We start from the raw sequence: 25,532 nt of genomic DNA on the forward strand, positions 1-25,532 counted from the left end.
CGACCACGGCCTAACAGTTCGGAAGTTTTAAATGATGATGCTGCATTCTGTCCACAAAGTAATCCTCAGTCCGTTCACAGATGTCGCTTGGTACACAGTAAGATTCTACTGTCGATAATTAGCGTGTATGTGGCACTGAGTTAAATGCCTTTCCGAAGATACATCGCATCTTTGTGACTGCCTTAATCAGTGGTTTTGAAGATACCATGTGCGGAAAGTGCGAGTTGTGTTTCATATGGTCGTGTCGGAGTCATGCTGGTTGGCATGGAGGAGTCGCTCTTTTTGAGATAACTCATGACATTGGAGCTTACAATGTGTTCTATAATTCTACGACAGATAGATAGCAAGGATGTTGGACAGTAGATATGTGGATCACTACGCTGCGCTCCATGTAGATAAGGTGTGATCTGTCTTTCCTTCGAACCACTGGAGTATTTTGTTCGAGGGATCTTCGGTATATTAGGGTTACGAGAAAGGATGACTCAGCTGCAGATTTGGTACAGAGTGTGACGGGGATCCCATCAGCCCGTAGAACTGTATTCACTGAAAAAAATAATGTACAACAAGAAAAGTCTGCGGTTGAGACGTGAATGGCATTGCTTATCGGCAGCAACGTATAGTTTTAGAGGTAACTTACTACTTCTATTTATTCAACTCTTTGTCGACCGTGGTGTTCAAAGAGCTATCTGAGGGTAGACGAGGAGCAGAACTCAAATGTTTCTGGCTCTTACATAGAAAGTCCTCTAGAATTATTCTCTTAGCGTGGTGCTAGTGAAGCTCTGGAAAACCTAACCATTATGGCAAAGTTAGAATTACAACTACGTTGCTCCAGACAATTTCACTAGCACTTTGCAGTATGGTCGGCATCGACACCAAAACGAATGTCAAAAGCTTACTTTTTTCTAATTTTTACAGTTTTAACTTCGTAATTGGAAAATGAGTTTAAAATTTTTTTCCTGTGTCCAAAGCCGGCATACTGCATAATAAACATGGAAATGTGATTGTTGTGAATAGTCATACCACCAGCGAGATTACGCCAGGTACTGCTCCTGTGTAATGGATGGTTCGTAGCTTTTGGACATAGAGAAGCCTCCTTACGTTTGATGCATTTAAATGACACGCAGACTGAACTTGACATTTTTACAGTGTGCTGTATACTTGATCTAGGAATACCGCTAATATGTCAGCAACCGCAATAAGGAACACATATATCACACAACTCTTTTTTTTCGTTAGGATACTGCGATATGATCGTCATTCTAGTTGTTACTTAGTTTCATTTTATAATTCTTTACCATTACGTAACAATTTATTTTTACCGATAGTTAAATATCTACAAACTCAAAGCTGTCGCTATTCTTCAGTGATAAGTCCTGATCCAAACTGAGCCACGATAAACAGTGGAGACGTGTCTGGAGAAGCCGCGCACACTGCTGGGATACAAACTTCACGGACCCCGCCGTACGGCCTGACATCTGGGAGTGAGTGTCTTGGTAGACATTTCATTTCATAGCATGACCCCTCTTGTTGTCATCCGCGGCACCTTCACATCATAGCAGTACATCAACGATATTCTTACGCTGCCTTGATGGCAGGCAGTCCTGACTGCATTTCAGCAAGATAATGCCCGCCCGCGAGAGTTTCTACTGCTTGTTTTCGTGCTTGTCAAGTCCTAACTTGGCCAGCAGGGTCACTAGATCTCTTCCCAATTGAGAAGTTCGTAGCATTATCGGCAGGGCTCTCCAAGCAGCTCGGAATTTCGACGATCCGACTCGCCAATGGGACAAAATCTGGCACGATATCTCTCAAAAGGACATCCAACAAGTCTGTGAATCAATACCAAGCGAATAACTGCTTGTTTGAGGGTCAGAGATGGAGCAACGCATTATTGACTGGCTCAGTTTATGAAGCTCTTTCTCTTGGATAAATCGTGAAGTTTTTTTCTTAAAATGTGTGTACATGTACGAGTACATCATCTCTGCCGATTTCCGCCCCATTCGGACAATTCCGTCCTGGTGCGTCGTTTTTTTTTTTAGTTTTTTTTTTTTTTGTCTTAGTATTTTAACAGCTGTCTAAGTGAAGCATCTCATCGTTGTGAGACGCATAAACTTAAAGGCGGTAAAACAGCCAATCCGTTGCAAAAATAGAAAATCTGAACTTTCATTGTATTTCTACTTGTAATCTGTTGTCGGAGCTATGCAATACTTCTATGATCGAATTTGTCTCACCGACAAAGACATCTCTCTCTCGCCATTTGTGAATTCATTATTACAGACTCAACTATTTGTATAGTTCATTTTAATGCCATACATTTAATATTTGTTACCTAAGAGAGAATGTAAGAGATAAATCTGGAATATTTGTCGACAGATATAGGTTCTCAAAACAAGCGGAATATTGTTTGATTCTTGCGAGTATGGCTTCAAATGGCTCTGAGCACTATGCGACTTAACTTCTGAGGTCATCGGTCGCCTAGAACTTAGAACTAATTAAACCTAACTAACCTAAGGACATCACACACATCCATGCCCGAGGCAGGATTCGAACCTGCGACCGGAGCGGTCGCTCGGCTCCAGACTGTAGCGCCTAGAACCGCACGGTCACTCCGGCCGGCTTTTGCGAGTAGTCCTGGATCTATTAGTGTGATTATAATTTTCCTTCACAACGTTCCCCAGAACATGGCTCCATGATTCCTGTAGATTCATGTAAATCTGACACAAAATTTTAATTAAATTCGTATTTTGTTTTTATGTATCAGCTATAATTTAATACTTAACTTCAGTCATAGTTTTTGTTCTTTTCTGTATTTTATCTACAACAGTGTCTAATATAACCGAAGTTTGATGTATTTTGCATATTATAAAACAGGGAACTAGTTGATTGTTAATTGTGAAGCAGTATCCATTTCAGTCCTTTATTATTTTTGAACTTCAGCATTTTCTGCATTTAAAGTCAGGAAGTAGTTACTGACTTTTCCTATCCCCCCCCTCCCTCCCTCCCACCCCTAAAAGCAATCATTTTTTCTGAATGTTGTATTAGAAACACTAACCAACACCATTAATCATGCTTAATAGAAGCATAAAACTCAACGTCATAAGAATATATATTCGTTGCTTTATTATAAATTTTCCAAGCTTTTGGTTATTTAAATTTTTGGAGGGTTGCATTGATCATGAAGGTGTAACATGTAAGAAGTCATAAAATCATCAAAAAGGTTTTTGCTTGGACCATAAATAAACATTAAACTAACGAAAATTTAGGCTACACATCTTTATACTGAGTTTCTACGTCAGTAGAGCGTTGAATAAGCAAAATTTCGCAATCATTAAGTTTTTTACAGAAGAGGCCTAAATAAAAATACTAGTTTAACCTTTAGCGAAAAATTTGTAACATTTATTTATCATATGGTTTTTTGACACACTGAATAACAATACATAGAATGCAGAACATAATATACATAAAATAAAATCTTATAAACATACATCTAGAGCATTTATGTAGTCTGTATGGGCACAATGCTGATGGGCCCAAACCCTCACAGATGTGGCACTGAATGCTGTGTTCATTGAAGGTTTCATCGATCATACAATATTATTCTTGTGTATCAGTCAATCTCCTTGGAAAAAACTTGTTATTTTCTAAAAAGGTTTCATGACCACCCCTTTGTTTACCCCTAAAGACAGCCTAATGTACTTCATAGAACTGTAAATTCTCACTCACCTTGCTGGTTATCATTGTAAAAGTTGATTTTTTTAATGACTTCCTTCATGTTATTTTCATCCCATGTATGTTGTAGTTTCTCAATATTTACCTGTTAAAGAAAATGTTTAGAAATTTAAGATTGTCAAGTACAACATAAAATTGCTTTCAACAGTACAACCCAAATATACTGCTGTGGTAATTTAACATTCCCATCGTTCCTATTTGGACTAAACTCTAGCACAGTCTGTAACACAGAATAATGGCAGTTATATCTATAACACAAAAGAAATATAATATTGTTTATTTGCATATAAAATAAAACGCTCGAAAATCAAGTTCATGCGCCGAAAAGCATAACTTGCTGCCACGTAGAGACATACTGATCTTTTGGTTCAAAATCGACTGAGCAGTCGTATTCTTCCATATACTGCAGTGCCACTGGTGCTAGAGTTTACAAAGAGCTCTTGTGCAATACAGTGCGCTGTCCAATACTGCCCAACCTTCCATTAAGACAATTTCTGAAACATCACTGTACCTTCGTTTGCAAACCTTTCACCCCTTCCTGTACAGACAGTACCATAGCTGCCATAATGGAATTAATAGTTGACTGGCTCCACGCCCACAGCAATGTCATAGCTCTGGTGATGCTGTTAGGCGTACTGTGGCGGCTTCCTCCTTTTCGTTAATGTCAGCGTCCCCTCACTTCCAACATGGTAACTTGGCTCGCTCACCGGCCATTTTGTGCCCGCAGCAATGACATGGCGCTGGTCATGCTGCCGTGCGACCTGCCGTGGTGGCCGACGGTGCAGCGCCACCTGACGCAGCTCGCCCTCGCCCGCACGCCGCAGGAGCTGGTCGATGGCATGCAGAAGATACACACCATGTGCAAGTGAGTATCTCTCTTTGTTCAGTACCGCCCTTTGTGCAAGAACATTGCTGAACCATGTTGAAATCGTAAGTACATCAGATCAGAAAGTCAGCTGTTGGAATTTTGGTGGAAACTACGTGCAGAAGAATTGTCAACATTTAAGTACAGATTGTACAGTGTGTAACAGAGATCTATTATTTCTTTGTTCATTAGCCAGTCTGAGGTTAACTTATGAATAGCCCTCGCAAATACACTCCTGGAAATGGAAAAAAGAACTCATTGACACCGTTGTGTCAGACCCACCATACTTGCTCCGGACACTGCGTGAGGTCTGTACAAGCAAAGATCACACGCACGGCACAGCGGACACACCAGGAACCGCGGTGTTGGCCGTCGAATGGCGCTAGCTGCGCAGCATTTGTGCACCGCCGCCGTCAGTGTCAGCCAGTTTGCCGTGGCATACGGAGCTCCATCGCAGTCTTTAACACTGGTAGCATGCCGCGACAGCGTGGACGTGAACCGTATGTGCAGTTGACGGACTTTGAGCGAGGGCGTATAGTGGGCATGCGGGAGGCCGGGTGGACGTACCGCCGAATTGCTCAACACGTGGGGCGTGAGGTCTCCACAGCACATCGATGTTGTCGCCAGTGGTCGGCGGAAGGTGCACGTGCCCGTCGACCTGGGACCGGACCGCAGCGACGCACGGATGCACGCCAAGACCGTAGGATCCTACGCAGTGCCGTAGGGGACCGCACCGCCACTTCCCAGCAAATTAGGGACACTGTTGCTCCTGGGGTATCGGCGAGGACCATTCGCAACCGTCTCCATGAAGCTGGGCTACGGTCCCGCACACCGTTAGGCCGTCTTACGCTCACGCCCAAACATCGTGCAGCCCGCCTCCAGTGGTGTCGCGACAGGCGTGAATGGAGGGACGAATGGAGACGTGTCGTCTTCAGCGATGAGAGTCGCTTCTGCCTTGGTGCCAATGATGGTCGTATGCGTGTTTGGCGCCGTGCAGGTGAGCACCACAATCAGGACTGCATACGACCGAGGCACACAGGGCCAACACCCGGCATCATGGTGTGGGGAGCGATCTCCTACACTGGCCGTACACCACTGGTGATCGTCGAGGGGACACTGAATAGTGCACGGTACATCGAAACCGTCATCGAACCCATCGTTCTACCATTCCTAGACCGGCAAGGGAACTTGCTGTTCCAACAGGACAATGCACGTCTGCATGTATCCCGTGCCACCCAACGTGCTCTAGAAGGTGTAAGTCAACTACCCTGGCCAGCAAGATCTCCGGATCTGTCCCCCATTGAGCATGTTTGGGACTGGATGAAGCGTCGTCTCACGCGGTCTGCACGTCCAGCACGAACGCTGGTCCAACTGAGGCGCCAGGTGGAAATGGCATGGCAAGCCGTTCCACAGGACTACATCCAGCATCTCTACGATCGTCTCCATGGGAGAATAGCAGCCTGCATTGCTGCGAAAGGTGGATATACACTGTACTAGTGCCGACATTGTGCATGCTCTGTTGCCTGTGTCTATGTGCCTGTGGTTCTGTCAGTGTGATCATGTGATGTATCTGACCCCAGGAATGTGTCAATAAAGTTTCCCCTTCCTGGGACAATGAATTCACGGTGTTCTTATTTCAATTTCCAGGAGTGTATCTTGGTTCAGGTTGACAACAACCTGAAGGAGCATATGAAAAGCATCTCCAAAACATCACACATAACCACTACACCCTCCACACACTGCATTTTAAACGCCTCATTGGACTGTCGATGCACCAGACGACCCACATATTTTGAAAAGAGGCAAAATCGCGACTCGTCAGTCCATATTACACATCTCTAGTCATCTGACGTCCAGTTGAGGTTGTGCAGCCAATAGTAGAAATGTAATACAATGTGCCACTTTGGGCAGCGAGTGGCCTTTCATGAGGTACGTGACACCAAATGTCCTGCCTTCACTGACAGATTCGATTCCTGTTGGGTTTGAAACCGCTTGTCGTTGACAAGGCATGATATCCAACTGCAGTCACAGTTGGTTCAGTTTTTCTTACAATCATTGTTCTTACGCCATGGTTTGTGGCTACAACAAGTGAACCATTGCTTGTCGACATGTTGGGTAGTCCACATTGATACACAAAAAAATTGGAGAAATTCGATCACAGTGTGGACATGGGCATGTCCAAATATGATAACTCCATTCTGTCATGCATCCACGTTGAACCATCTTCCCGCGCTGACTCCATAAAACTGACAGGTAAATACAGACCGCGGCCACTATGACAGGTCGTACGGCAGCATGACCGGCGCCATGTCACTGCTGTGGGTACAAAATGGCGGGTGAGCGAACCGAGGTGATGGAGGGTCGCGTGACTGCCTGTTACCTGTTCGACCCATCTACAGCGCTCCAAACTGACCATTTTGGGACACTTTACTTCTTTTTATAGTGAGGAAATGTGATACGAAATTGCAACTTTAATAATAAAAAGATTTAGAAGTAATAAAAACAGAGATATATTCTCAAATCTGAATGGAACAGAATACATTGTAGCCAAAGGCTGTCTTCACCGACATTACGCAAGCACGAATCGACAATGAAAACAAATATTGAACCACATCTATACATACGCAACTAAGAACATATCGAAGAGGGAATGCTGAACCATGAGAAGCGGATCCTGGTGACAAAAGAAGAGGGGGGGGGAGAAGGGGGTTGCAGACTTGGATGCATCTTACCGCATGGATGGCGCAGCCGCTCTGCCGTTATATTGCAATATAATGGGGATCACGAAACGAGCTAAACGGCGAAACTGACATTGCTCAGCTCTTTTCAGAGTAATAAACAGTTAAGTGTGCCACAGCATGTCGTTCAATGCGTGTAACAAGACCTGGTCGTGAACGGTAACGAGGCCGCAGCTGCGAGTCGTTCTCGGTAGACTGGACGGTCTGGGCAGATGTGGCTGTAACCACACTCTGATAAGCTGACGATTTCAAAAATTAGCGTCTGTGCCATCCTAATGGACGGTTGGTTGACTGGTCTTCGCCTCCTGGAACATTGAAACTGTTCACCTCCTTTTCTCCCATAGGTTCCCTATCCTGGCACAGTCTCAGCCGTCGGAACGGCATGATTTGCTGTATTCCTACGCGTCTCGTAAACGGTTCTTTCATTCTTAAATCGCTTTTACTAGTTGCCACCTTCTTGAGAAATTATTTACACCTCTCAAGATGACAGCAACCGAAATCTATTTCCAAATATTCATCCCATAGTATGTCAAGAATTATTATTAGCGATTACATTTTTAAGTACTTCGAAATAAAATTGGCACTTAAATTATGAAGCCAACAGCGGGTTGTTCACCATCAAGGGGTCCCTAGTCTGTCACTTGATTTATTACTAATCGAATTCCGTTGGACTCGTCCTTTGTGTTCGGCCTTGTGCGGCCGGTCGCAGAACGTATCACGCCACGTCGTGGCCTTGAGAGGGTTTGTAACACGTGGTGCTGAAATGGGTTCTATTATTATCTTGTTGGAAGATAACGCCACAGAGATCTCACGGATAGGACATAGCCATGTGGTGCCGGTTTTGTGTCCAGCATTGTCTTTGGGCGCCCTGTTGTCTGTGGGCCTCTTTCTGCTGCTGTGTCAAGGCAACACCACCTAGATTAGAAGCCCAGTGCGCTGAGCAGTCCGCCTACCAAGAGTAGTCTTAAAAGTCTTGTCCTCATAACAACAATTTCTACTGTTAGGAGCTTCTAGAAACGCCTTTTTCTGGCCACATATTTTACTGCTAGTGACTGCATGACTATTTTAATAAAACAAGCCTTATACCAATTACACACTGAAAGTTATCTGTTTAAATTTGTTTTAAAGTAAGCTGCTGTGGAATGTTGACTGTCTTTTTAAGTTAAATGATCTGTTATATGCTAAACTTTGCTGAAAGTTATCTGTTTAAAAAAAAACAAGCCTTATACCAATTACACACTGAAAGTTATCTGTTTAAATTTGTTTTAAAGTAAGCTGCTGTGGAATGTTGACTGTCTTTTTAAGTTAAATGATCTGTTATATGCTAAACTTTGCTGAAAGTTATCTGTTTAAATTTGTTTTAAAGTAAGTTGATGTGGAATGTTTACTGTCTTTTTAAGTTAAATATCTGTTATATGCTAAACTTTGGGCTTCCTCTGGTGCACAGACCAGACCTAGCTGATGCTTTTGTAACGCGGACTGTTAGTGACAAACTTCAACTGCGAGAATGCCTAGAGAAATCTAGCTGCGAGAATTCTAAGAAAATCATGCCCTGTCTTAAACTTATTGTTATCACAAAGTTTGACAATGTACTTTGATACCGTGCAAAATGCTCTCGTAGCTACAGCGCGTCTCGGTAACAAAGCTGCAAAATCTAACTAATGAGATACGAAAAGGTGCAATACGTTCTCTAAAAGATATTGCTATCACTCGTGGTTCATAATTTTTAATAACGGTTTTCAATAAATTGAAAATTGACTCTTGGGATGTGGACAATGACTCTGGGTTAAATGAATTCAGTATCAATCCCATACTATTCGACTTAATAACATTTGATGAAACTTCAGTAACAGTTAAGCTTCTTCTGAAATCACGTAACTATAATCCAAGAAGTTTAAAAATTAAACTTCACACATACAATCTTTCCATAAATACAGGGCTATTACAAATGATTGAAGCGATTTCATAAATTCACTGTAGCTCCATTCATTGACATATGGTCACGACACACTACAGATACGTAGAAAAACTCATAAAGTTTTGTTCGGCTGAAGCCGCACTTCAGGTTTCTGCCGCCAGAGCGCTCGAGAGCACAGTGAGACAAAATGGCGACAAGAGCCGAGAAAGCGTATGTCGTGCTTGAAATGCACTCACATCAGTCAGTCATAACAGTGCAACGACACTTCAGGACGAAGTTCAACAAAGATCCACCAACTGCTAACTCCATTCGGCGATGGTATGCGCAGTTTAAGGCTTCGGGATACCTCTGTAAGGGGAAATCAACGGGTCGGCCTGCAGTGAGCGAAGAAACGGTTGAACGCGTGCGGGCAAGTTTCACGCATAGTGATGTGAAAGATTCAATGTTTAAACCTCCTCTACCAAGAAACGTGCCAGAACTGCGAGCTCGCATCAACAATGCTTTCGAACTCATTGATGGGGACATGCTGCGCCGAGTGTGGGAGGAACTTGATTATCGGCTTGATGTCTGCCGAATCACTAAAGGGGCACATATCGAACATTTGTGAATGCCTAAAAAAACTTTTTGAGTTTTTGTATGTGTGTGCAAAGCATTGTGAAAATATCTCAAATAATAAAGTTATTGTAGAGCTGTGAAATCCCTTCAATCATTTGTAATAACCCTGTAAAATTGCAAAATTAATTCTTAAATCCATTTCTCTCACAATGGTAGGTAAATTCTAACAAAAAAGCATAAAGCAATAAGGTCCCTGATCAGTATGTCCGACAAATCAAGAATGGTGCATTATCAAATCACTACTGCAAATACACTGAAGAGCCAAAGAAACTGGTATAAGCTTGCTTATTCAAATACAGAGTACGTAAACAGAAAGAATATAGCGCTGCGGTCGGCAACACCTATATAAGACCTCAAGCGTCTGGCGCAGTTGTTAGAGCGGTTACTGCTGCTTCAATGGCAGGTTATAAAGGTTTAAGTGAGTTTGAACGTGGTGTTGTAGTCGACGCACGAGCGATGGGACACAGCGACCAAGTGGGGTTTTTCCCGTACTACCATCGTTCAACGTGACAGAAGTGCAACCTTTCCGAAAATTGCTGCAGATTTCAGTGCTGGGCCATCAACATGTGTCAGCGTGCGAGCCATTCAACAGAACATCATCGGTGTGGGCTTTCGGAGCCGAAGGCCCACTCGTGTATCCTTGATCACTGCACGACACAAAGCTTTACGCCTCGCCTGATCCCGTCAACACCGAAATTGGACTGTTGACTGGAAACATGTTGCCTGGTCTGACTAGTCTCGTTTCCAATGGACGGGCGTGTACCGATATGGAGACAACCTCATGAATCCACGGACCTTGATGTCAGCAGCCGACTGTTCAACCTTGTGGAGGCTCTGTAATGATGTGGGGCGTGTGCAGTTGGAGTGATATGAAACCACTGATACGTCTATATACAACTCTTGACAGGTGACACGTACTTAAGCGTCCTGTCTGGTCACCTGCATCCATTCATGTCCACTGAGCACTCCGAAGGACTTCGAATATTCCACCAGGATAACGCGACACCACACACGTCTAGAACTCTAAGTGCTCGCGAGGGCCCTGCACGATATTAGGCAGGTGTACCAGCTTCTTTGGCTCCTCAGCGTAAAATAAACTTAATCATTACCTGTAATCCATTCTTCACAAAGGGCATAGTCGTACCAATATAAAAATCAATTCTTTTTCTGTCCGCAGTAAAACTTCCATTAATCCAAAATCTAATTCCGTAAAATCTCTATTGTTTGATACTTACTGCTACTATACCGAAACTCGACTGTTCACGTCTAACACCAAAGCTCATCTGTGTCTCCTCTCCTCTCGTCGCGATCAACAGATATATGTGGCACGCATCTCCTCAGAGCAAAGATCACTTCTCATCTCTGTGCAGCGGATCTTCTCTGTTGAGGCTGCGCGCGCGTGTCTAAGCAATTCAGACCATACGGGCGCGATTCCCGACATACAAAACAAGAAAACTTCCTACGAAAATTTACACACGCACGCACACACACACACACACACACACACACACACATACACACACACATACACCTTTCAACACCTGCCAACAAAGCCTGCACGACAATTAAGCAGCACCGATTACCACGATCTTAATAATGAGGAGCTAATGTTAGTGAGGGACTAGTCTGAAATAGTTTTCATATTTATAAATATTACATTTTATAACTATTTGTGATATATATTTATAAATTGTTAGTTGAGTTAGCGTAAAGATCTCAGTGTCCGACCATTCATGTTAGGCTACCTGTTCTTTCCCCCAAGTCACATTATTCAAATGACAGAGTTGTTGCTCTGAAACCAAAATGGATCCCCTTCTCTAATCACTTGGCGACAAAAGGAAAACTTCTTCTCTTTCCTCCTTCCTTTCAACTGAGATTCGAGAATCTTGCCCTTAATCTGCTGAACCACTAATCCAGTTTCTGCTATATACGACGCCTTGCTAAATTTCTAGGAGCAGCTCAACTGACATAGTAATAACACCCTCCCCTCCCCCCTCTCCCCCCCCCACACACCCACCCACCCACACACCCACACACACACACACACACACACACACACACACGCACATGTGCAGTGCTCTTAATCAATAACAAAACAGGCTATCTAAACTCGTTGCTTGGAGCACGGTAGAGCACAGAGCGATACTTTCATGTTCTGTATCAGACTTCAATTTCACGGTAAGCAAACAATTAAAATGGAATAGGAAAGAGCAATACGTTGTAAGCAAACCTTCGCCGGCCAATGTTACACGCATAACCTAACAAGAAATTGGCATTTAGTGTCCTGCAACTTCTATGAATTCAACGACAATGTATTGAAACATTGGTGGAAAATCAAAATTGCGAACTGACAGGGATTAAATCCTTACAAACAGTTTATCTAGAGCAGTGGACGCTCTTCACGCACGGTGTTCGAGTTGTATTTCCGATTACAAAATTCAAGATACACAGCGTGACACAGGAAACCGGAAAGATTTCCACAATCCAATAAAACTAGAAGGGATGAAGGAAAGAAATTACATTCATAGTAATTGAAGCCTTACTACTTTGTAATTTACTAAACATTAATGGCATTTATCATTTTTTTAAAACTACGTCCTTTAATAGCGTCCTCCTGTACGAATACATTCGTGAAATCTGTTGTTAAGATTCCTTATTGGCCGCTGCAACATCTCAGCTGGGATACTGTGAATTTCATCCCGAATTCTCTGTTTTAACTCATCCAGGGTTCTTGGTCGAATCGTGTAGACTTTGCTCTTGAGGTAGCCCCACAAGTAAACATCACAACCGGATAAATGCGGCAATCTAGGGGGCCAGGGAATGTTACTGAATCGTGAGCTCACACGATTGCCAAACAATTCTTGCGAATATGCCATTGATTGCCGTGCAGTGTGTGGTGTCGCTCCATCTTACAGAAATCAGGCTTTCTGGACGTTTAGAAAGTTGTTCAATGCAGGTGAAACGAAAGTTCGTAACATCTCCACGTAACGATCGGCGTTGACAGTTATTGTGTTTCCCTGTTCATTTGCGAAAAAATTCTGTCCGATAATCACATGTGATGAAACACTACACTACTTTACTAGCGTGTAAACGTCATTAGGATTTGTATTTGCCCAGTAACGGTAGTTCTGTTTAGTTCACATATCCTGTGAGATGAAAATGTGCCTCATCTGACATCCACAACTTGTTTAGAAATTCATCGTCATTGTTTATTTTTGTTATCATTTGTTGACAGAATACTAATCTTCACTGGTAATCGTTGTCCTTCAATTGTTGCACCACCTGCAAGACGAAGAATTCTGCGAACACTCTCCCGGGACATTCCAGCCACTGCTGCTTGCTTACAAATTGAATGGCGCGGGCTCCGTAAGACACACTCGCGTACAACATCTATGTCTGCTGGAGAGCGCACACTTCTTGGTCGTCCTATTGGTTTCTTCTTGAGGGCAGATCCTGTTGTGGCGTAGCAAGACAGCCACGCCACGGAAGTAGCCGAAAGGCACGCGTTTAGCAGGCAAGTTATAGGTCTGTAACAGGATACGTAATGAATGCTATAAAGAAAAGTATGTAGCTTCAGTATTACTTAACTTTAATCCATCCTTTTGGTACATCTGGAGATTGTGGCGATACAAGTGAGAACCTTTACATACATGCAATGTTACTAATGGCGTCTTGCTAGGTCGTAGCCATTGACTTAGCTGAAGGCTATTCTAACTATTGGCTCGGCTAATGAGCAATGCTTCGTCCATGTAGTCGCTAGCAAAGTCGTCCGTACAACTGGGGCGAGTGCTAGTCCGTCTCTCGAGACCTGCCCTGTGGTGGCGCTCTGTCTGCGATCACACAGTGGCGACACGCCGGTCCGACATGTACTAACGGACCACTGCCGATTTAAAACTACCACCTAGCAAGTGTGGTGTCTGGCGGTGACACCACAGATCCAGTCTTTTCAAAGTTATTAATCCAACATTTTACCGCGTGTTTCGACGGAACGGCATCATGACGTCCTAAATTATAAAACGTCGAAACTCCTTCTGCGCCGCTACCAAACTATCATTGTTTTGACAAAACTTTTTATGGCTAACGCACGCTGTTGTTAGTTCCACCGACCCATGATTACTTAAATGGCGGACTGTTTGCTCATTAACTCTCACGAACCCGCTGTGCTGACACCTGCCCATGGCTGCCATTACTCATTTCAAACATTCCCGTTATCCTGTGTCACCCTGTATTAATGACGATAATTTGAGGGTGGTTCAATAAGTAAGTTTCCCTGTTTTATTTAACTTCATATAAACTGTATCCAGGACATATGAGGGCTGGCGAGTTCGGCTGATATGGGGCTGACAACGCTCCCACCGGCTTACTACGCAAGCGCAGCTACATCTTGTCAGTATGCTCCCAGAAAACTTGGAGATAACCACTACAAAGTGCGTCCGCACATGAGCTGCGCTCTGTCATTCGCCTTTTTAGCAATAGAACAACTATCCGCTGTCGACATCCATCAGGAGTTAACCTCTGTTTATGGGGAAGGCAGTATGAGCATTCAAATGGTCCGACTTTGGAGTGTACAGTTTGTAAAAGGGCGCGGAGCGCCACATTTTCTGATTAATGTCCGCGAGCAACAACAGAAAATTACTGTCGGAACGTTTCTATAAATCCACCAGAGAGAGGGAGATTTGCTCTTCAAACAGCTTGTAACTGAGGATGGGACCTGGATCCATCACCCGACTTCTGAGACAAAACGTCATAGCTTGGTGTGGCGAAAGTGCCCTATAAAGGCAAAGATCACACATTCAGTAGGGGAAAGTTACGAAAACTATCTTTTGGAACTGTCAGGAGGTTTTGCTCGTTCTCCACAAACCTCGCAACATCATAATGAATGCAGAGAGGTAATGTTTTGAGGAATCTGCGAGCTACTATCAAAAGAAATGTTCTGGTCTTTTGTCTCCTAAAGTTATCTTCCTTCATGACAATAATCAGCCTCATGCAGCACTAATGACTCAAGCGGAGCTTGGAAGATCCAACTGCGAACTGTTTTCGCAATCTTCATATTCACCAGATCTTTCTCCAAGTGATTTTCACATACCCCCGCCCCCCCCACCCCCCACACGAAGGTTATTTTGGAGGTAAGCACTTCAACACCTATAATAAAGTCACATCAACAGTGATTGCAGGTTACAAAACTGGTTTGCGAAAACTTGTTTCATGTTACCAAAAATGCCTGCAAAACCATGGCGACTATGTAGGAAAGTAACAGAAGCATTGTACAATGTCAAATTATTTAAGCATGGTAAATTGTGTGTAATATTTTTTTTAATAAAATAGGGAAATTTACTTGTTGGAGCCGCCTCGTAATAAAATATTGCCAAACGAATAACGCAGTAAGTGCTAAATTACGTCTACATTTAAGATTATGCTTCACATTATTTACTTCCTGCAACATTATAACCATAAAGGAACTCAAATGTCTTATCTTTGCCGTAATGCTGATAGCTAAATTTTCCCTTTCCGTTTCCATTTTTCTAATTACTGTTCTTCTTCCGAAAACGAAAAAACCGCATATTCGAGCCTGTCAGATATTTTCCTTTACATCCGGGCACACAACATCCATAAGGAATTTTGTCTGTTACCAACCCAAGTTTGAACTGTGCATCACATAAACAACATTAAACATTCTAAAACAGCCACATTGTGCAACATTTACGCATTCCCAGTCTCAGCACAACGTTACACAACACTAGTCGATTGCTGCTGTTATGTGTACCTCTTGGTATACCTTCTTAATCTAGGTAGCGTTTGTCAAGACTGGTATGCTAAATATTTTTATTATTTTTTTTTATTGGTGCAGAAGTGCTGGGCGAATAGTTGTTATTGTGAGACTGGATCTATCAGTCAACTATACGAATTAAAATTTTTGTAAGGGACCAAAACTGTGTACCGGACATGAAGGCTTGCATTTAGTGAGCAGTGCCTTTGCTGACCGAGCTATCCCAGCACGCCCCACCATCACAGCTTCCATTACGCCTGGCCCTCCTCCACTTTCCCAAATGCTATTCTGCGTGCGTTGTTGGATTAGCGCTCCTGGAATAACGAAAATAGCGGAGTGTGCGCTGTTTTCAAACTTGCTCACAGGCTAAAATTCTGTGCTGGTTTGATACTTAATCGCGGAAATTAGCCTTTCGCAGGTAATCTTCTTATCGACCGAAATCTTCTGGCACGCAGCTTTCACTCAGTACTGTGAAATACGAAAAACACAGGCAGTAAAGGCAAGTTCACTTTTTGTCTGTCAGTTTATACTTCATTCGTGTTACATAAGTGTACAAACGAACTGCTAACATCAGAAAGGGAACAAGTCCACTTTTACACGGACAGACAAAAAACTGCTTTATACAAAACCCTCAAGCAAAGCTATTCCATATTTTTTCTAAAATACGTTGTTGCACAGTGCTTTAGTTTACGTAATTTTTATCCAACTTCGTGTTACAGGTAGCTTTCTTTCCCAATTCGTGGTCAAATGCTCTCTATCCGAAACCTTGGCTTACTTGACCTTATTTATCCTGTATTTATCAGCATTAATGATTCCCTTCTCCCTTTTTCTGACGTCAGTACCTTCTTCTTCCGTTGAACTCATTTGATCAGTAATAACTTACTGACGAAACTAACAATTCAGAAAACAAATTAATAAAATACGCTACTCTGTATTATTAGGTTATGTTGTAGCTTACATTGGCTGCAAAAAGATCAACTGTTTCAAATACTGCGTAATCAGATGTTTCCAGAACCTACCGGTCAGCGGTGTTAACAAACTTGCCCTCGCTATAGGAAATATTATTTATTGCAGAAATGGAACACGTCTACGACATGTTCCCTTTGTGCCGTAAGCGGTGAATTATACTTGCTGCTGGAGGTGCTTTACTGATTGTGGGCGGATCCCAGATGTGCAGTAAATCATGGGCCTAGCCAGTTGCTCTTCTGTCTTACGATAAAACAACTTTGTAATTTTTGATATGTTTCCTTTCTCCAGTTAGCGATTCAAATATTTTAGAGATGATAGAGATAAAAAGAAAATGGTCAAATGTGTGTGAAATCTTATGGAACTTAACTGCTAAGGTCATCAGTCGCTAAGCTTACACAATACTTAACCTAAATTATCCTAAGGACAAACACACACACACACACACATACACACACACACACACACACACATGCTCGAGGGAGGACCAGAACCTCCGCCGGGATCAGCCGCACAGTCCAGGACTGCAGCGCCATGAGACCGCTCGGCTAATCCCGCGCGGCGATGGACGTCAGTTACAGAAATATTGACTATTGCAATACACAACTGGAAATGTCGCACTGTTGTTGCTGTCGTTATTGTTGTCTTCATCCTGAAGTTTGGTTTGATGCAGCTCTCCGTGCTACTCTATCATGTGTAAGTCTCGTTATCTCGAAACAACTAAAACCTAAATCCTTCTGAATCTGCTCGCCGTATTCATCTCTTGGTGTCCCTCTACGATTTTTACCCCCCCCCCCCCCCCCCCCCCACGCTTCACTCCAATATTAAATTGATGATGCCTTGATGTCTCAGAATATGTCCTATCAACCGATCCTCTCTTCTAGTCGAAGTTGTGCCACAAATTTCTTTTCTCCGCAATTCTATTCAGTACTTCCTCATTAGTTACGTGATCTACCCATCTAATCTTCAGCATTCTTCTATAGCACCACTTTTCAAAAGCTTCTATTCCCTTCTTGTCTACTGTTTCACTTCCATACGTGGCTACACTGCAGAGAAATATCTTCAGAAAAGACTTCCTAACACTTAAGTCTCTCTATACTCGATGTTAACAACTTTATCTTCTAGAGAAAAGCATTAACTATTTTTAAGTGTCTCGTTTCTTAATCTGATTCCCTCAGCGTCACGTGATTTAATTCGACTACATTCCATTACCTTTGTTTTGCTTTCGTTCACGTTTATCTTCCCCCACTGCTTGTTCAATGTACATATTGAATAACAACGGGGATAGGCTACAACCCTGTCTCACTCCCTTCGCAATCAGTTTCCCTTTCATGCCCTTAAATTCTTATAACTGCTGTCTGGTTTCTGTACAACTTGTAGATAGCCTTTCGCTTCCTGTACTTAACTTCAGAATTTCAAAGAGTGCATTGCTGTCAACATTATCAAAAGCTTCCTCTGTGTCTACAAAAGGTATAAACGTAAGTTTGCCTTTTCCCCAACATATCTTCTAAGGTAAGTAGTAGGTTCATCATTGCCTCGGGTATTTCTATGATTCTCCGGAATCCAAACTGATCTTCCTCGAGGTCAGCTTCTACCAGTTTGTCCATTCTTCTACGTGTACATCTACATACTGAACTGGCCATTAAAATTTCTACACCAAGAAGAATGCAGATGATAAACGGGTATTCATTGGACAAATATATTATACTAGAACTGACATGTGATTACATTTGCACGCAATTTCGGTGCATAGATCCTGAGAAATCAGTAGCCAGAACAACCACCTCTGGCCGTAATAACGGCCTTGATACGCCTGGGCATTGAGTCAAACAGAGTTTGGATGGCGTGCACAGGTACAGCTGCCCATGCAGCTTGAACATTATACCACAATTCATCAAGAGTAGTGACTGGCGTATTGTGACGAGCCAGTTTCTCGGCCACCATTGACCAGACGTTTTCGATCTGGAGAGATCTGGAGAATGTGCTGGCCAAGGCAACAGTCGAACATTTTCTGTATCCAGAAAGGCCCGTACAGGACCTGCAACATGCGGTCGTGCATTATCTTGCTGAAATGTAGGGTTTCGCAGGGATGGAATGAAGGGTAGAGCCACGGGTCGTAACACATCTGAAATGTAACGTCCACTGTTCAAAGTACCGTCAATGGGAACAAGAGGTGACCGAGAAGTGTAACCAATGGCACCCCATGCCTTCACGCCGGGTGATACACCAGTGTGGTGATGACGAATACACGCTTACAATGTGCGTTCACCGCGATGTCGCCAAACACGGATGCGTCCGTCATGATGCTGTAAACAGAACCTGGACTCATCTGAAAAAATGTTTTGCCATTCGTGCACCCAGGTTCTTCTTTGAGTACACCATCGCAGGCGCTCCTGTCTGTGATACAGCGCCAAGGGTAACCGCAGCCATGGTCTCCGAGCTGATAGTCCATGCTGCTGCAAACGTCGTCGAACTGTTCGTGCAGATGGTTGTTGTCTTGCAAACGTCCCCCATCTGTTGACTCAGGGATCGACACGTGGCTGCACGATACGTTACAGCCATGCGGATAAGATGCCTGTCGTCTCGACTGCTAGTGATACGAGGCCGTTGGGATCCAGCACGGCGTTCCGTATTACCCTCGTGATCCCACCGATTCCATATTCTGCTAACAGTCATTGGATCTCGCCCAACGCGAGCAGCAATGTCGCGATACGATAAACCGCAATCGCGATAGGTTACAATCCGACCTTTATCAAAGTCGAAAACGTGATGGTACGCGTTTCGCCTCCTTACACGAAGCATCATAACAACGTTTCACCAGGCACCGCCGGTCAACTGTTTATTGTGTATGAGAAATCGGTAGGAAACTTTCCTCATGTCAGCACGTTGTAGGTGTCGCCACCTGTGCCAACCTTGTGTGAATGCTCTGAAAAGCTAATCATTTGCATATCACAGCATCTTCTTCCTGTCGGTTAAATTTCGCGACTGTAGCACGTCATCTACGTGGTGTAGCAATTTTAATGGCCAGCAGTGTACATACTCCACAAGCCAACGTAAGGTGCGAGGCGGAGGGTACCCTGTACCAATACTTGTCATTTTCCCTCCTGTTCCACTCTCAAATAGAGACTGTCTGTACGCCTCCGTATGAGCCCTAATTTCTCGATTCTTATCTTCGTGGTCCTTGCGGGTGAAGTGTGTTGGCGGGAGCAGAATCGTTCGGCAGTCAGCTTCAAATGCCGGTTCTCTAAATTTTCTCAATCGTGTTTCCCGGAAAGAACGCCGCCTTCCCTCGAGGGATTCCCATTAGAGTTTCCGAATCACCTCCGTAACACTTAAGTTTTGTTCGAACCTACTGGTAACAAATCTAGCAACCCTCCTCTGAACTGCTTCGATGTCTTCCTTAATCTGATCTGGATCCCAAATACGCGAGCGGTACTCAGGAAGATGGTTGCACCAGCGTCCTATAATTGGTCTCCTTTACAGGTGAACCACTGTTTCCTAAAATTCTCCCAAAAAATCGAAGTCGACCATTTTCCTCACCTGCCACAGTTTTCACATGCTCGTCCACCTCATATCACTTTGCAACGTTGCACACCAATATTTAAACGGCTTGAATGTGTCAGGTTGGATACTAGCAATACTGTATCCGAATATTACAGATTTCTTCTTCTTACTCATCCGCATTAGATTTTACCACATTTAGGGCTAGCTGCCATTCATCATACCAACTGTACATTTTGTCTAAGTCGTATCTTCCTAGAGACACTCAACTCTGACACCTCACCGTACACCACGGTATCATCAGCAAACAACCACAGACTGCTGCCCACTTTGTCCGCCAAATCATTTATTTATATACAGAAAAATTTCTTCTGTAAAGAATTCGTGTTCGTGGTTTATAACCATGACTTATAGCGTTAAACGAATAGTTCGATAATCTTCAAAAAATGGTTCAAATGGCTCTAAGCACTATGGGACTTAAAGTCTGAGGTCATCAGTCCCCTAGACTTAGAACTACTTAAACCTAACTAACCTAAGAGCATTACACACATCCATGCCCGAGGCAAGATTCGAACCTGCGACCGTAGCAGTAGCGCGGTTCCGGACTGAAGCGCCTAGAACCGCACGGACACAACGGCCGGCCGATAATCTTCACACCTGTCAGCAACTGCTTTATTTGGAATATCAATTATGACATTCTTCTTGAAGTCTGAGGGTATTTCGCCTGTCTCATAAATCTTGCTCACCAGTATCAAGAGTTTTCTTATGGCTGGCTCTCATAACGCTATCAGTAGTTCTGACGGAATGTCGTGTATTCCCCAGGCCTTGTATCGACTTAGATCTTTCAGAGCTCTGTCAGGTTCTTCCCGCAGAATCATATCTCCCATCTCGTCTTCATTGACGTCCTCTTCAATTTATATACTACTGCTTTCAATTCATCTACCTTGTATGGACCCTCCATATACTCCTTCCTCTTTTCAGGTTTCCCTTCTTTGCTTACGACTGGTTTTCCATCTGAGTTCTTGATAGTCATACAGCTGCTTCTCTTTCCTCCAAAGGCCTCTTTGATTTTCCTGCAGGCAGTATCTAAGGGTGTTTCAAAAATGACCGGTATATTTGAAACGGCAATAAAAACTAAACGAGCAGCGATAGAAATACACCGTTTGTTGCAATATGCTTGGGACAACAGTACATTTTCAGGCGGACAAACTTTCGAAATTACAGTAGTTACAATTTTCAACAACAGATGGCGCTGCAAGTGATGTGAAAGATATAGAAGACAACGCAGTCTGTGGGTGCGCCATTCTGTACGTCGTCTTTCTGCTGTAAGCGTGTGCTATTCACAACATGCAAGTGTGCTGTAGACAACATGGTTTATTCCTTGGAACAGAGGATTTTTCTGGTGTTGGAATTCCACCGCCTAGAACACAGTGTTGTTGCAACAAGACGAAGTTTTCAACGGAGGTTTAATGTAACCAAAGGACCGAAAAGCGATACAATAAAGGATCTGTTTGAAAAATTTCAACGGACTGGGAACGTGACGGATGAACGTGCTGGTAAGGTAGGGCGACCGCGTACGGCAACCACAGAGGGCAACGCGCAGCTAGTGCAGCAGGTGATCCAACAGCGGCCTCGGGTTTCTGTTCGCCGTGTTGCAGCTGCAGTCCAAATGACGCCAACGTCCACGTATCGTGTCATGCGCCAGAGTTTACACCTCTATCCATACAAAATTCAAACGCGGCAACCCCTCAGCGCCGCTACCATTGCTGCACGAGAGACATTCGCTAACGATATAGTGCACAGGATTGATGACGGCGATATGCATGTGGGCAGCATTTGGTTTACTGACGAAGCTTATTTTTACCTGGACGGCTTCGTCAATAAACAGAACTCGCGCATATGGGGAACCGAAAAGCCCCATGTTGCAGTCCCATCGTCCCTGAATCCTCAAAAAGTACTGGTCTGGGCCGCCATTTCTTCCAAAGGAATCATTGGCCCATTTTTCAGATCCGAAACGATTACTGCATCACGCTATCTGGACATTCTTCGTGAATTTGTGGCGGTACAAACTGCCTTAGACGACACTGCGAACACCTCGTGGTTTATGCAAGATGGTGCCCGGCCACATCGCACGGCCGACGTCTTTAATTTCCTGAATGAATATTTCGATGATCGTGTGATTGCTTTGGGCTATCCGAAACATACAGGAGGCGGCGTGGATTGGCCTCCCTATTCGCCAGACATGAACCCCTGTGACTTCTTTCTGTGGGGACACTTGAAAGACCAGGTGTACCGCCAGAATCCAGAAACAATTGAACAGCTGAAGCAGTACATCTCATCTGCATGTGAAGCCATTCCGCCAGACACGTTGTCAAAGGTTTCGGGTAATTTCATTCAGAGACTACGCCATATTATTGCTACGCATGGTGGATAAGTGGAAAATATCGTACTATAGAGTTTCCCAGACCGCAGCGCCATCTGTTGTTGAAAATTGTAACTAATTTCGAAAGTTTGTCTGCCTGAAAATGTACTGTTGTCCCAAGCATATTGCAACAAACGGTGTATTTCTATCGCTGCTCGTTTAGTTTTTATTGCCGTTTCAAATATACCGGTCTTGTTCTTCAGCCACCCCCGCTCAGCCATTTTGAACTTCTTGTCAGGCTCATTTTTTAAACCACTGTATTCCCTTTCGTCTGCGTCATTTGCTGCATTTTTATATTTTCTCCTGTCATCAACTAAATTCAGTTCGTCTTGTGTTATTGAAACATTTCTACTAGGCCTTGTCTTTTTACCTATTTCATCCTCTGCTGCCTTCACTATTTCATGGCGCAAAGCTATTCATTCGTCTTCAAGTGTATTCCTTTCCCCTGTTCTAGTCAACGGTTGCCTAACGCTCCCTTTAAAACTCTCCGCCCGCATCTCGTGGTCGTGCGGTAGCGTTCTCGCTTCCCACGCCCGGGTTCCCGGGTTCGATTCCCGGCGGGGTCAGGGATTTTCTCTGCCTCGTGATGGCTGGGTGTTGTGTGCTGTCCTTAGGTTAGTTAGGTTTAAGTAGTTCTAAGTTCTAGGGGACTTATGACCACAGCAGTTGAGTCCCATAGTGCTCAGAGCCATTTGAACCATTTTTTAAAACTCTCCAAAACGTCTGGTTCTTTCAACTTATCCATGTCCCATCTCTTTAATTTCCAGGTCCCATCTCGTTAATTTCCTGCCTTTTTGCGATTTCTTCAGTTTTAATCTGTAGTTCATAACCGATAAATTATGATCAGAGTCCACACTTGTCCTAGAAAATTTCTTGCAACTTAAAATCTGGTTTCGAAATTTCTTACTATTATATAATAAATCTGAACCCTTTCAGTGTCCCCAGGTCTCTTCCACTTATCGACCGATCAAATATCTATAATTAGTGACAGAAGACTGATAGTGCATCTCAACAATAAGGACAAACAAGATGAAAAGCTGAAACAAAAAAGGTCGGAACAGAAAAACTTGCTTTTTTAAAAAAATAGAGCTGTAGTGCGACCAAATGAGAAGAAACGCAGATGCCAACTAAAAACGCGAAGAACAATTCCACTGGTGATGCCTTAAAATAAAAAATGGCGAAACGTGCCTGGGAGAAATAAAATACAGTGCAGCGAGAGAAGGCCTTCTTTTCTTTACAAAACTTATATTTCGATGTTTGCTGCTTTGGCCACGCAAATGTATTAATATTGAGTTGTTGTTGTCGTGGTATTCAGTCCGAAGACTGGTTTGAAGCAGCTCTCCAAACTACTCTATCCTGTGCAAGCCTTTACATCTCCCAGTAGCTACTGTAACCTAAATCCCTCTGAATCTGCTTACTGCATTTATATTTTGGTCTCCCTCTTCGATTTTTACCCCCTCCATCACGTTTCCCTAGAGTACCAAACTGGTTATCCCTTGACGCCTCAGAATGTGTCCTAGCCCAACCGATCCCTTCTTCTAATCAGCTTGTGCCACAAATTTCTTCTCTCTTCAGTTCTATTCAGAGCCTCCTCATTAGTTATGTGATCTAACCATCTAATCTTTAGCACTCCTAGTTTCTCAATATTAGTCCCCCCACCCTCCTAAATGAACCATGGACAGTGCCGTAGACGGGGAGGCTTGCATGGCTCAGTGATACATTTAGTCGTACCGTAGATGCAACACAATGAAGGGGTATCTGTTGAGAGACCAGGCAAACGCGTGGTTCTTGAAGAGGGGCAGCAGCCTTTTCAGTAGTTGCAGGGGCAACAGTCTGGATGATTGACTGATTGGTCTTGTAACATCAACAAAAAACGGCCTTGCTGTGCTGCTACTGCGAACGGCTGAAAGCAACGGGAAAGTACAGCTGTAATCTTTCCCGAGGACATGCAGCTCTAATGTATGGTTTAGTGATGATTCCGTCCTCTTGGCTAAAATACTTCGGAGGTGAAATAGTCCCCTATGCGGATTTCCTCCTACTCAGGAGGATGTCGTTAGCAGGAGAAGCAAAACTGGCTTTCTTCGAATCGGAGCGTGGAATGTCAGATCCCTTAATCGGGAAGATCAGAAAATTTAAAAATAGAAATGGATGGGTTAAAGTTAGATATAGTGGGAGTTAGTGAAGTTCGGTGGCAAGAGGAACAGGACTTCTGATCAGCTGAATACAGGGTTATAAATACAAAATCAAATAGGAGTAATGCAGGAGTAGGTTTAATAATGAATAAAAAATAGGAACGCGGGTAAGCTACTATGAACAACATAGTGAACGTATTATTGTAGCCGAGATAGACAAGAAGCCCACACCCACCACAGTATTACAAGTTTATATGTCAAATAGCTCCGCAGATGATGAAAAGATTGAAGAAATGTATGATGAGATAAAAGAAATTATTCAGATAGCTAAGGGAGAGAAAATTTGATAGACATGGGGGACTGGAATACGATAGCAGGAAAAGGAAGAGAAGGAAAAGTAGCAGGTGAATATGGACTGGGTGAAAGGAATGAAAGAGGATGCTGCCTGGTAGAATTTTGCACAGAAAACCATTTAGTCATAGCTAGAATCATGAAAGAAGGTTGTACACGTGGAAGAGAGCTGGAGGCAACGGATGGTTTCAGACCGATTATATAATGGTAACACAGAATGTATGACGTTTCCAGGGGTAGATGTGGACTCTGACCACAATTTATTGGTTATAAACTGTAGATTAAAATTGAAGAAACTACAAAAAGGTAGGAATTTAAGAATATGGGACCTGGATAAACTGAAGAACCAGTGATCGTAGAGAGTTTAAGCGCGAATATAAGGGAACGATTGACAAGAGTAGGCCCGCATCTCGTGGTCGTGCGGTAGCGTTCTCGCTTCCCACGCCCGGGTTCCCGGGTTCGATTCCCGGCGGGGTCAGGGATTTTCTCTGCCTCGTGATGGCTGGGTGTTGTGTGATGTCCTTCGGTTAG

General features: G+C 43.5%; 1 protein-coding gene across 3 annotated transcripts in view; it reads left to right on the forward strand.

Annotated features, from left to right (window-relative positions):
• The window catches only part of LOC124774986 (probable poly(ADP-ribose) glycohydrolase 2), a 451,377-nt gene that overhangs the window by 307,347 nt on the left and 118,498 nt on the right, over positions 1 to 25,532 (forward strand). For all 3 annotated transcript variants that reach the window (XM_047249731.1, XM_047249732.1, XM_047249730.1), the window contains one exon: positions 4,454 to 4,591. In XM_047249731.1, coding sequence (XP_047105687.1) covers positions 4,461 to 4,591 — 131 coding nt within the window. In that variant the 5' untranslated portion in view covers positions 4,454 to 4,460. The remainder of the gene's footprint in view (positions 1 to 4,453; positions 4,592 to 25,532) is intronic.

This window comes from Schistocerca piceifrons, chromosome 2 (genome assembly GCF_021461385.2).
Source record: "Schistocerca piceifrons isolate TAMUIC-IGC-003096 chromosome 2, iqSchPice1.1, whole genome shotgun sequence".
NCBI lineage: Eukaryota > Metazoa > Arthropoda > Insecta > Orthoptera > Acrididae > Schistocerca > Schistocerca piceifrons.